The following is a 14149-nucleotide window of genomic DNA, read 5'->3' on the forward strand; positions in this document are numbered from 1 at the left end:
ACCCCCAAAACGGCAAGTGGCATCGATGAAATCAGACCATCGGGCTCAGCATACCAGAGAAATTTAATGCAGAGGTTTCAAGCACATATCTTATGGTATTTTGCATTTCTGTTTCTCAGGAGAGAAATCACGTGTTTATTAGTGTGTTTGTTTGTTGTTTTTTTTCTTAAGAGGCTAACTTGTCCTAACGATTCGGAAGATGGCTCTTTTGAACGGAAATTAAATTTTTTAGGGCTCTTTTTAATTAAACAGCTTGGCCAAAAAGTTACCGAAAAATTTTAATTTCTCCGAAGTCCATAGCATCACTAAATCATGTACAGGCACTTGACAAAAACTGCGTCTAAAGTATTACTATTTGCAATTACACCACTTCTTTTTATGTTCTTCTTTGCTTCTTTTTATGTCCTTATTTGCTTCTTTTTATGTTCTTCTCTGCTTGTTTATATATTCTTTGTAAATGTACAAATCACTTCTTTCTCAAGTTCTATTTTGAGACATTGACGGTGACATCTCGCTCATTATCATTTATTAGTACAATGGCCATAGAGTAATTTATAAATATGATTATTAAATGGTAATAAAAACATATAAAAAATTACTTTGAAACAACCAAATACTTGGTTATCTTTTTCGTAAAAGCAGATTGTTTCCCTCAGCCCATAGCCCATGCAGAAATAAATTCCCACTGCCTGTGTATATAGTAGGGGGAAATAAACTTCGTTCAATCCTATTGCTACTGAATCATAACATCTTGTAGCAATAAACCGTAAGCAAGGAGCAACCAAGGCTAATAGTAACTAAAACAAGGAGTTTTGATAAGAATATACACAACAAAGAATTTACCTTTTATGGTGATTCTAAATAGCCTACATAAATTTCGTCAAGTTTTAAGTTGCGCATCAAAAGCTACGAACCAGAGAAAATTTTCTTGATTTTCGAGAAAGAGAGAAATGCTTCCGAGGAAGGTAAAGATCCTGACGAAAATTATACCATTAGATTCTGCACATAAGAGAATTTATTTGTAGAGGTATCAAACTCCCATCTACAGAAATGTGTTATTTACACTTTCTTTTGACGAGAAAGAAGATCACGGGTTCGTTTTTATTTATTGTTGTTTTCTCCCATCTACAGAAATGTGTTATTTACACTTTTTTTTTGACGAGAAAGAAGATCACGGGTTCATTTTTATTTATTGTTGTTTTTGCAGGAAAGCGAACCAATGCTACTACTGCTGCTAACAACTCACTGCAGCACAAAGCCACTTGAGGCCAACACAGTTGCGTATGCTCCTCCTCCGTGCTTAGCTATTGAAAGATTTCCTATTTAGACCCTCCCAAGAAGTTCCAATTCCCTTTAAACCCTTTATTACAATCTCTTCCCACTCGATTTGGAGAAAACTTGCTTTTGTTTGGCCCTAAATGGATTGCCGAAAAGGATAAGTTTTGGTAATCTGTCATCTTTCGTTCGCAAGATGTGTCCTAGCCATCGCTACCTTTCTCTCTTTATAGTCCAAGAAAGTGGGATAGAGCCAAATTTTACTGAAAACTTACTGTTTGAAATAGAATCGGTCAGACGGGCTCCCAAAATTATTGGTATGATCCTAGAAAATTGGGAGAGGCTTATTCGGACGAAAATTAGGAGTTCTACTTCTCTTTTTAAATAGCCAAGAAGATTCTGCCTCAGAAAAGTGGCGTTTTCTGCCGTTTTGTGGCAGCAAACTACACTTTTAACCCAAAGATGGCAAAGTTGTTACTTATTTAACTATAGATTGAGCTTGCCAGTTTCAGAGACAATAATACCGAATGACGGCACATGCTTTCCTGATGAGTCAAATAGTCCATACAAAATAAACAGTTAATATAGACACTTATTTTAAAGCTTTATTTTAACCAAATTGATTGATTTGATATTTGACATATTATGTACAGTGATGTACATAATATGTCATCACTGATGACATACTGATTCCGGATCAGATATCTGATTCACTGATTCCGGGTCAGATATTATGAAGAAGGACCAATGGGTCATTACGTAGGGGGTCCCTGATACCTCAGAAAGTGGATTATAACGCCAAAGCGACTAAATTTTCGTGAGCATTCAGGTAAATATCGAGTGTCTAGCGGGTGGGGTTGGGTGAAATAGCATTTAATTCCTACTTTTTCTTCATATCCATTAAGCTGGAATATAGGTGCTGCGGATGATAGCTCCCTTCTTATTACAGGAAAACGTTTCCTTTGTAACAGAAAATATTATATGCATATGCTTACCGGAAAAAAAAGTTAAAAGGAGAAGGGGCATGTTGAGAGTGGCCAGGGAATTTCCATGGAGGGGAAGGCCAGTGCTAACATGAACTTTTTTTTTATCGACGTTTAAGTGGGGATATTTAGTTTTATGCTTATTTTGTATATTAAGCTGTTATTTGGAATATACTGTAAGTAAGGAGTGACTCGAGCTCAATCACTTTTTGTTTTAATTCAAATAAAAAAGAATTCAAGTCTTAAGTTGACCAACACAAGCCGGAGAAAATTTGCTCCATTTACGAAACACTTTCGTAACCGTGTTCTTTAGTTCGCGAACTAAAATAAGCCATAACCTGAATTAACTGTGTAACTGTCGTCCTTCATTTGCGAATTGAATTCAGATTAACACCTTCGCTGAATTTTCTGCTGTCAAGTATTTAGGACTACCCTCACCCTTGCACAGAGATGGGATCAAAAAAATGCATAAAAAAGTACAGTTAGAGTTCTGATTCAGACTGTTCGCCAACTGTTGTTGAGATCCGACGACCTTTTCTGTTAAGTCCGATTATCAAAAGTATTAAGAGATTCCCTTGTTCAGAACTATCGAAAACACTTTAATTTGTAGCTTCATTACGAACAAGAACTATGTATCTTACTTAAAATGAACAAAAGTTATTCTGTATGTGAGGGGGACTACCCCTTCCTTAATACCTCTCTCTTCACACTAAAGTTTCCTAAGAAATTTCAAAAAAGGTTTGATTCCCTCAAAAAGGGTTTTGATTACACGGCCCTTGAAACCAGCTGCCTTATTCATCATGAGCCTTACTCCATGGCTATGTACCCCATCCTTTCTGTCTGAGTAAACAAATTCTATATCATTTAATTTCATGCTGTCTACCCCTGATATATGAGTTTCTGAAACTCCTAATAAGTCCAGTTCGAATCGTCTGAGTTCGTCAGTCAAAATTTAGATACGATAGCTGTTTTTTATCGTCGTAACATTCCAAGTTCTAATTTGTTCTTTAATCATTGAAATTATTTTGCCTTCAGCAAAAGCAATGATCCCGGATATCAGAGCATTGTATCAAAATAGCGCTCCATGGGTGTCGACCAATTCCACTATTACAAGCTTCTGTGCTTCTTCTGATAGAAACTTTCGGGTGTATGATGCTGTATCTTTTAATGACCCAGGAGTTGCTTGGCCATGGTGGAAGGGCAAGCAGGTATTTTTAAGTAAAAGTAAGTAAGTAAGATGGCACTAGACCCTTAAGGTCCAAACCGGTGGTGATGATCTCCGTTTCACGGCCCTTCAGCCAGGAGTGCAATGTGGGGTTGGGGCCAACCATCCTGTGCTTTCACACACCCTTCCTGCTTACATTCCCCAGACTTCTCCAGGTACCCACTTAGAGCTGGGCCTTCTTCTCAGTTATCGTAAACGTACGCCAAAAAGGTGCAAAGTATTGGAAATCCGGGAGTGCAGAAGCATTGTAAAGTTTAGCTAGCAGTTTGCGGTTGAGGAACCATTCTCAAAGGATTGTGACAAAAGTTCAAAGGATTGTGAGGAGGCGGCAGTTCCCATTATACACAGATTAATTTCTGTTCGTTCTAAGTTTTAATGTTGCTCCTTGCTTTCGGTAGAAAAACCTTGTTTTCTTATTTAATTTCTGATCGTTTTTCGAACAATCCCAGGAAATCCGTCCCATTTCCTGGAAAATCGCCTCATGAAAAATTCCGCCATAGAAAGCTACTCCCACGTACACTTCTTCCGCCGGGAAATTACCCCCAGACAATTCAATCCTTGCTACGAATCCCTCCCCTTCCTAAAAAAAACTTCCCGATTACGATTCTGCCTGACAAATACTCCTTAACATACTTTCATTTGAAGAAAGACTTGTTTTATTTAGTTTCTGATTCTTTATAAGGTCATTTGAGAATTCCCCCTATGTGGAAAATATTTCCCAGGCTCCCCCCCCCCCTAACGGAAAGCTTCTGTCACAGAAAACTTCGCCCGTGGTGAATTTTCCGGGGGATATTCCCCCATGGAGAATTTCTCCAGTGAGAAACCCGCTCCCCTCCCCCAATGTAAAAATCCCTCAGACAATACAAACTCCGCTTAAAAAATTTCCCTGGACAATTTCTCCGAAGCATCTCCTAATGTAAAATGGACTCGACTAGTAGCCTTTGATGGGTAACGATAAACGTTATGAGTCTTCTATATTTGAAATCACCTTCAGTTCGTTACCACGTTACCACTTGGTTTCCCTTATTTCTAATCAGTCTCGAACGAATTTAGCTATTCAATGCTATCCTTATTCGATTAGTTCGGTTATTATTCTTTTATTATTATTATTATTATTATTATTATTATTGCTGTTCTAGTATCATTTTTTTATTATTTCAAAAAGTAATATTAATAATATCAAGTTTTAATTTTTATTATTCTAATACTAATCTCATTATTAGTTCGAGGTTAGTTCATATTCAAGGTATTCGATTAGTTGTTGAATGTTAGTTATCCCATATCGTAAAATATGGATGATATTCCTTTTTCTTTCAGGCAGTGTACCTCCCTTAGCGTCTATTTTTGGAAGTTTAGCAGCTGGTCCCCTATTAGGAATCCTTGGACGCAAATGGACTTTAGCCCTTATTTCTATTCCATATTCTGTTGGATTTTTACTTGTTGGTTTCGCGACTCATCCTACCATGATGCTAGTGGGACGAATTTTAAGTGGACTTACCATTGGTGTTACGACTCCCTCTGCACAGATTTATGTAAGTACAGACCATACCCTAGACTTAGCATGCATTCTTACATATTAAACTTATATGGTTTGGCATAATATAATTTGTAATGGAAGACCCAAGGGCCGTATACGAAAGTCGTGATTACATCCATCTAACTACAAACGCACTAAAACTGAAAACAAACTTTATGTACTTCTAATTGTTGCAATTCCGCCTCACTTCCATTGCCTTCAACATAAAATTTCCCACCAAAACAATCGTTATTACATCGTTGATGTCTGCACCTCACCTGCATCCCCTTCAAGACAATAATTTCCCACCAAAACAATCGTTATTACGTCGTTGATGTCTGCACCTCACCTGCATCGCCTTCAAGACAATAATTTCCCACCAAAACAATCGTTATTACGTCGTTGATGTCTGCACCTCACCTCCATTGCCTTCAAGACAATAATTTCCCACCAAAACAATCGTTTTGGAGTCGCTGATGTAAGAATCTCAAGAAGTAGCTCATCAAATTTCCCTTCAGCCAATTGACACTTTGCTAAGATAGCTCATGGTACCTCGGGGTAAATAGCTTAGTCCATCCCCCGCCACATAGTAGAGCAAGCAATTTTTCCTCGCTTCACTACTGCTAAATTTCCAAAAGTTGCTCCCATACAGTTTTCTAAATAGGTCAGTATAAGCCTTAATACAATGAGCTGACGATTTCAAACGAACTTAAAACAGAATCCACAAATATATTTTAGGTTTAAAACTTTTAATAGAACCGTTTACTTTGTTTTGGCTTTTTTTGGTTGAAAGATCTGCAAATAGAAAAAACTTGACCAAAAATCACTAGGATTTTCACGCATGATCTGAGTATATTTGGAACTGGTCGATTAAGGAATGTCTTAAACCTTCCTAATGGAAAGGTTTAAACCATCTCCGTTAAGGAGATGTCGGAGTTTTAATTGCTGAATCTTAATAAAACTGGGTTAAAAATATTTAAAGATAGTAAAGACACTTAAAGATAGTTGGAACTATCTTTAACCTGAATATAATTGAAGCAAAATATTGTTGGATTTTCAAGAGCTTACGCTATCAAACATTGGAATTGACATCTCTTGTGACTAAGTTTGCTACTTAAACGATCAACTTATCCAGGTCTTTCCAAATTGTATCCTGTAAATTCTACTCAAGAGAATCCTTGCATTCGAAAATATGTGCCCTAGGAGAATTATTTAAACTGGCAACAGAGATTCAGTAGCTCTGAAATTCTCAGTAGAACGGGCCAGCTTCTCATTACTGTTGTTCTAAGGAACGAGGGGTGGACATACTTATGACATACGCTCCGCATGAAAGAAGGACGCCTTCCTCAGACCATCTAAAATCAGACAGAAGAAGAAGACGAAGTCGTTGAAAGAACACCTTGTGGTGAACTTTTGACCGAGATCTGGGAACGGCTGAGACCTTATTTGTACATGAATTGGAAGACGTCATCGCTGCACCACCGTTTTAGGACGAGTAGAGAGGCTTCGTCGACACCCTCGATTCACCATTGGCTCTATATTTCTCTTGCTACTGCTACTGGCAACTCTTCATAACACAAAGCTGCATTTGGTCAACACAGCCACGCAGGCTCCTCCTCCGCAACAGCCCGTTTGATCTTTTCCTATGCCATATTTCTACCTCCACAGGTCCTTATTTTCTTTTGGCCCAATGAAGATTTCCAAAAAAGCACTACTACTGAAAACCTGTGATCCGTGAAAATTAAGCCATCTGTGTCATCCATGAGACCATCTCTGCATAACACAAAGCTGCATTTGGTCAACACAGCCACGCAGGCTCCTCCTCCGCAACAGCCCGTTTGAACTTTTCCTATGCCATCTTTCTACCTTCTCAGGTCCTTATTTTCTTTTGGCCCAATGAAGATTTCCAAAAAAGCACTACTGCTGAAAACCTGTGATCCGTGAAATTTGAGCCATCTGTGTCATCCAAGAGACCATCTCTTCATAACACAAAGCTGCATTTGGTCAACACAGCCACGCAGGCTCCTCCTCCGCAACAGCCCGTTTGAACTTTTCCTATGCCATCTTTCTACCTCCACAGGTCCTTATTTTCTTTTGGCCCAATGAAGATTTCCAAAAAAGCACTACTGCTGAAAACCTGTGATCCGTGAAATTTGAGCCATCTGTGTCATCCATGAGACCATCTCTTCATAACACAAAGCTGCATTTGGTCAACACAGCCACGCAGGATCCTCCTCCGCAATAGCCCGTTGGAACTTTTCCTATGCCATCTTTCTACCTCCACAGGTCCTTATTTTCTTTTGGCCCAATGAAGATTTCCAAAAAAGCACTACTGCTGAAAACCTGTGATCCGTGAAATTTGAGCCATCTGTGTCATCCATGAGACCATCTCTTCATAACACAAAGCTGCATTTGGTCAACACAGCCACGCAGGCTCCTCCTCCGCAACAGCCCGTTTGAACTTTTCCTATGCCATCTTTCTACCTCCACAGGTCCTTATTTTCTTTTGGCCCAATGAAGATTTCCAAAAAAGCACTACTGTTGAAAACCTGTGATCCGTGAAATTTGAGCTATCTGTGTCATCCATGAGACCATCTCTCTCAACCTTTGTTTTCACTAAAGCCTTGAAATCGGTATCAAACCAGATTTTTTCACGGCTAAGTTTTAGAGATTTTTATTATACAAAATTGCATCTAAAACTTCCCTTAGACATTTAATATTTGCCATATACATATACTAGGGTTCAGAGTTTTTGTAACAGCCCCTTACCTAGCCCAGAGTGTACTTATTTCTGCGATTCCCCTTGTGTTCTTCCCTTGTGTTCTCCATTTTTGTGTATACTTTTCATACTCTTGTGGAGGCTTTAACAAATTTGAAATGTGACCTCCCTCCCTCCAATACAAGACGAAAGTCCTGGCCATCGATATTTCGCTCAAAATGCTACCGTTACGGGGAATGACTCGTTGAAGATGGATGCATAATGGTGTGTTCTTCCATAATGTGCCAATAAACGAAAAAGTTATAGTAAATTTACATATTAAAAAAAAATTCTAGTTGGGGTTTCTGTATCGTTTCTAATTCTGATGAGGGCTTCATTGGAACTGGGAATACATTATTGACGGGGATTTCTACCTCACTAGGACTTGGACACAATTAATCGGGACAATAGGAACAATAGAAAAAGCACCAAAACGATAAATTCTTTGAACCCAACTATTTTTAAAAAGGTTAAGCAGTAAATTTGATTTTTATTTTATAAATTATTTATTTTGTTTTTTAACTTTTACGTACTTCAACATATGACTCTTTTGATCCTTCTGTCACTTTGTGCTCCATATTTTTCCTCTTTTTTTTCTTTGCCAGTACTATTTTTATTGGGCGTGCTTATTTTAATTTATTTCTACTGCTACGTTTTCACGAGAGTAGCGTTATTAGTGAACTGCTTAGTAAAATTTGGGATCAGAGACTGTTCATCTCCAACATTCCGTGGTTTCTTGGGAAGTTTTACTGCATTTTTTTTAATCTTAAGATCTTAATTACGTATGTTATTGGGGAATTTGTAGACTGGATTGACTCTGCTTGGATCCTTTGTATTTTATTAGTACATCTTGATTAGTTCTTATGTGTTTGTGCCGGATGCTCCGTTTTTCTTCTATCCAGAGGAAAAGAAAAAAATTTATTATTGCTCCTTTATCTTCTTCGGCACTATTATTTTCATTGAATCTGGTTACTTTGTTTTGCTACTCATTGAATGTTTGTGTATCCAGTCTTGTTACTTGGAGGATAGGATGATCAATAAATTATTCAATTAAATTTCAGATTGGAGAATGCTCATCTCCAAGAGTCCGTGGAGCCCTGGGAAGTTTTACAGCAATTTTTCTGGCTCTTGGTATCTTAATTACATACGTCATTGGAAAATTTGTAGACTGGGATGAACTTGCCTGGATCCTATCAATCTTACCAGCTTCTTTACTTGTTTCTATGCTTTTTGTGCCAGAAACTCCTTCATTTCTTCTGTCCAAAGGTAAAGAGGAGGAAGCTAGGAAGTCACTACAATTTTACAGAGGAAGGTGCGTCTTTAGTTTAGTAAACTGCCGCTACAGTTATTAAGACCAGAACATAATTTCTCTTTACTGAAAACATTCCTAATTTTGAGATAAATTCTCATAACATTAAAAAGAATCATCTTCACAGCCAAAATGACTGGAAAAAAATGACTGTTTTGACAGTTAATGAATATGCTGATATTTATTACTGAACGTCTTAATAACTTGGGATTTATTTAAGTTAAAAAAGAGAAAACTTTGAAAAGTCTTTTGTTTCCAGTAAAGTCCAAATTATGTTCTAGTCTTTAGGAGGCATGGGGGACGTTAGCTCTACTCCTCTTTGTGGTAGTTTTTGCTTGTTTTGAGTTTGAGTTGGTTATTTATTATAGTTTCTGGTGGTTTTGGGTTTACTTTGTTTATTGATGATGATTTACGGTGGAAATATTATTTGACTCTATTCTTGCTCCTCTTTGGATTAATGTAGCTCTTTATGTTTCTTCATAAAGGCTCTCTTATGGAATTTTTTAATTGACTTCTCTTTGTTTTTACTTTAAAAGTTTTTTCTTTGGTTAATAAATTAATGTTTCTTTTTGTTTAGTATAAATTCTCCAAAAAGATACCCTGCCAACCTAATACCCCGAGTTTTTCCTGGGGTATTGCACAGACACTCTTTTAGCAGCCTGTATACTTATAGCTTATTTTATTTAGTTTTATATCCCCCTCAACTTTCCTTGAAAGTTTCAATATAAGATCCAACTCTATTCCTGAGATGTTGCATCTGTGTGATTTTGTCAACCTGGATACACCTAATTTTTTTTATTTCTTTTGTTCAATAGTAGTAGTGGTAGAGCTAGTAGCAGCAGTAGTAGTAGTAGTTGTAGTAGTAGTAGTAGCAGTGGTAGTAGTAGTAATAGTATTGGTAGTAGAAGCAGTAGTTGTAGTAGCGGTAGTGGCAGTAGTAGTATAGTAGTAGTAGTAGTCGTAGTAATAGAAGTAATAGCAGTAATAGTAGCAGCAGTAATAGTAACAGTAGTAATAGTAGTAGTAGTGGCAGTGGTAGTAGTAGTAGTAGTAGTAGTGGTGGTGGTAGTAGGATCAGTAATTGTAGTAGCAGTAGTTGTATTAATAGTAGTAGCAGTAGTAGTAGTAGCGGTAGTGGTAGTAGTGGTAGTAGATGTCGCAAGCAGTCAAAATTGCTTGAAATCGCAGGTGTAGTTCCAATTAGTCGCAGTAACATTCACGAGTAGCTATAGTCACAAGTAGTCGCTGTCACTGTTTTAAGTCTTCACGGTCGTAATTAGTTACAGTCGCAGCCGTAGCTAGCTGTTGACATAAGTAGTTTTTGCAGTCTAAGTCGCATGCAGTCGCAATAACCCTTCCAGGTAGTTACAGTCACAGTCAGAAACAGTTGGAGTGTCAGACACAAGTTTTTGTAGTTGCAAATAGTCACAAACGCGAGCAGTCAAAGCAGCAGGAGTAGTAGATTTAATAATAGCAGTTGTATAAGTAGTAATGATAGTTCTGGTAGTAGCCCTGAAAGGTTCAATTAAATACCCTCAGCTGTTCCTGAAATGTTGCAGACACTCTCTTTTGACAACGAGCATTCCTATAATGCCTTTTGATATTGGTCAACTTTCACTGAAACTTTCAACTGAAAGTTTCATTTTAATACCCATAGCCATTCCAGATATATTGCAGATACGCCCTTTTGACACCCATATTTAATAAAATGTCCCTCTGTTCATGCCATGAAAGTTTCATACTAATACACTCTGCCGTTCCTAAGATATCGAAAATATGTCCTTATGATAAACTCGGACGGACATAGTGTCTTTTGATTTAGTTGAACATTTCCAATAATATACTCTGAAAGCTCTAACTTATCTCTCTTGGCTGTTACTAAAATATTGCAAATACACCCTCTAGACAATCCAAAATCGAACCTTTTGTTTTAGTTTTAAACCCCCTCAACTTTCCATGAAGATCAAACTTAATATCTAATTCTGTTCCTAATACATTGTATTTATGGTGTTTTGACTGCCGAGATGTGAAGCCCTGCTGATATAGTTGTGATATAATAGTAGTAGCAGCAGTAGCAATCTAAAGTTTCAATCTAATACCCTTAGCCGTTCCTGTGTTATTGCTCATGCGTCCTATGGACAACCAGCATGCAACTTGTGCCATTTGATTTAGTTTCATGTCAACGTGAACATGAAACAAAGTGCCTTTGGCTTAGTCCAATATCCTCTTTAAGATGCCCTGAAGTTTTAAGCTTAATACTCTAAGCTATTCGTGGGACACTGCTGGCCCACTCTTTCGACAGTCTGTATGCACTTAGTGTCTTGATCACAGCCTATATAGACACACAGTTGCACGGAGTCGTATCTTGCCCATAGAAGGATTTATGCACACATCTTTAGACTAGGCGTTAACCTCCGGCGCTCCCACAGCCAATCAGTGTGGAAAGATCTTGGCTCTATTCCGGGAGTGAAAACAGAAATTTCTATTGTGGGCACTAATTTCTGTGTGTCTATATAGGCTGTGGTGTCTGGTTTTGACGCAGCGCCAGCTAAGGTCGCGACGAGAGCTATGTATTGCTTTTGCAAAAAGTTTGCGCAACTGTGTGTCTATATAGGCACACAGTTTCCTAAACATTCACCGAAAGTTTGACCTAAAGAAGATTAGCCTCAGAAGTCTTGGTAGTTATAGCAGTAGTAGTAGTAATATTAAGCACTTAATGCGTTTAGGTTAGGTCAGCATAAACCTCAACATGTCCTAAAAATTTTAAATTAATGTTCTTAGCCGTTCGCGCATAGAAATTCGCGCATACGCCCTTTTTTCATTCGGCATGAACATTGTGAGTTTGATTTAGTCCAACATTTTCTAAATATTCCCTTAATGTTCTTAGCCTCATTTGTAGTAGCAGTAGTAGTAGTAGCAATAGTATTAGCATCAACATAGTTTGTTTTGGTTTGTTCCACATCCTCCTCAACATGCCCTGAAAGTTTCAATACTCCGACCTGTTCCTAAGATATTGCTTGTATGCCCTTTTTACAGCTTGCATGCACGTAGTGCCTTTTGATTTAATTTGATACCCCCCTCAACATTTGGCTAAAATTCCTCCTTAATACTCTCAACCTTAGTTGCAGCATTAATTTTAGCAGTAGAAGTACTAGTAGTAGTATGCACATAGTGCCTCGGATTGGAAAGGTGGTAGCCCTCTTTGCATTTACGGCAACCATGGTATACTATAAAACCGGACAGAAATTATTCTTGATGTAATTGGAGCCTTCCACCCCTGCTCTGTACGCCAGAAGTATTATTACGCTTTGAAAATATTTCACATCTCAATTCTGCTTGAATAGTTCCTATTAAAGAAGCGGAACAAGTTGTACAACTCTAGCCTAAAGAGCAGGGATTGAGGAGGAGACAGCCTCCCTCATTTACGGAATATTTTCTGTTTGTTTTGATATCGCTCTTTACTTTCATTTGAGAAAACCTGTTTTTTTCTTCGTTTAATCTGGCCAGACTACAGTTATAGTTGGATGTCCGGGCTCAATCAGATCTTCCAATTCACGATGTGCCTATGATAAAGCACCAAGGATTCAATTCTCTTTGGTTTCTTATTTGCTTTAATTCTCCCAAGTCTCGATTCTTTTTCTTGTTGTACTTTTTTTCTCTTTCCTCAGTTTTTATTCCGTGTGTGCTTACGTCTCGATGCTCTTCCTGTAAATAGTTCTTTATTGACAAAAAAAAACAAAGAAAAAGAAAAAGAAAAAAGGAGGACACAAATCAGTGCTTATGCAAAAAGTGATTTTCCTTGTTGAGTGGGGGGGGGCAGTAACTTTTCTATCTGGGGTTGCAGACAATGACGATTTTAATGGTACAGTTTTCATTTCGATTCGACACCATTTTAGAGGTTTTTCAGTCGAAATTCCCATAACTTTGTTTTTACAATAAACTTTTACCATTATAATTAATTATTATCATAGTTACTATTCATCGATCAGCTTCAATTTCCAATTTTCCCTACTTGACAGTTTTTTTTCAAAAAGTGTTTTTAAATATCTAATTCTGGTCGTGCTTTATTCTTTACTAGATTAAATATAAAAAAAACAATTTAACATGAAAGTAAAGAGCGAAATTAAAACATGAAAGTAGCCGAATTTATTCTGTATATGAAAGGGGCTGTTCCCTCCTCAACGCCTCACTCTTTACGCTAAACTTTGACTCTTTGTTACAACTCTACTTTTTAAAACAATAAAAACGTTAGCGTAAAGAGTGTGGCACTGGGGAGAGGACAGCCCCTTTCATACACGGAATAATTTCTGTTCTTTTTAAGTTTTAATGTCGCTCCTTACTTTCAGTTAAGAAAACTTTTTTTATTTGATTTCTGAACGTTTTTCAACTAACGCAGGTTCGAATTTGGCTCAACGTAAATGAAAAAATAAAACAAAATTTATATATTGATTCTGGCAAATTTATTCTGTCAATGAAGAGCTGCCCCCTCCTTAATACCTTACTTTTTACACTAAAGCTCTTAGCACTTTTAAAACATTAAACATCCTCTGTGTTTCAGTTTTAGTAAACAGTCAAACTTTAGAGTAAAGAGCAAGGTATTGAGGGGGGGGATCCTTAATTCATGGAATAATTTCTGTTCATTTTTCGAATATTGCCGGTAAATCTGGATCACCCTCTATGAAATGTACCCCTCCCCCTCACAGAAAACTCCTACCTGGAAATTTCATACAACGAAAGTGCATCCCCCCGGTCAAATTCCCTCCAGACTGTTCCATTGTTGCTGAGAATCCCCCCCCCCCCTATAAAGTAGCTTGCTCTCTACTTTTGGGGTTCTTACTCTCTTTTCTATCGAGGTATGCTTTAAAATGGAACTAAACTGAACTAAATTGTACAAAATTGTCTATCAAATAGTTCGTGGTAACGAACTGTATCAAACAGTTCGTGGTAACGAACTGTAGTAAGGAGCGACTCGGCTCAATAGTAAACGAAGCTCTAAAAAACGGAATTTCGATGCAAAAAAATATATCAAAAGAATCAGATTTTTACGCTGATTTTAAATATATAAGTTTCATCAAATTCTCTT

The 14149-nt window shown here is 37.5% G+C and overlaps 1 protein-coding gene across 1 annotated transcript in view; it reads left to right on the plus strand.

Moving 5' to 3' along the window:
* LOC136033221 (facilitated trehalose transporter Tret1-like) overlaps positions 1 to 14149 on the plus strand; it is a 49072-nt gene that overhangs the window by 5639 nt on the left and 29284 nt on the right. The window contains exons 3-4 of the mRNA XM_065713932.1: positions 4801 to 5015; positions 8819 to 9069. Coding sequence (XP_065570004.1) covers positions 4801 to 5015; positions 8819 to 9069 — 466 coding nt within the window. The remainder of the gene's footprint in view (positions 1 to 4800; positions 5016 to 8818; positions 9070 to 14149) is intronic.

The sequence above is a fragment of the Artemia franciscana genome, chromosome 11, assembly GCF_032884065.1.
Source record: "Artemia franciscana chromosome 11, ASM3288406v1, whole genome shotgun sequence".
Lineage (NCBI taxonomy): Eukaryota > Metazoa > Arthropoda > Branchiopoda > Anostraca > Artemiidae > Artemia > Artemia franciscana.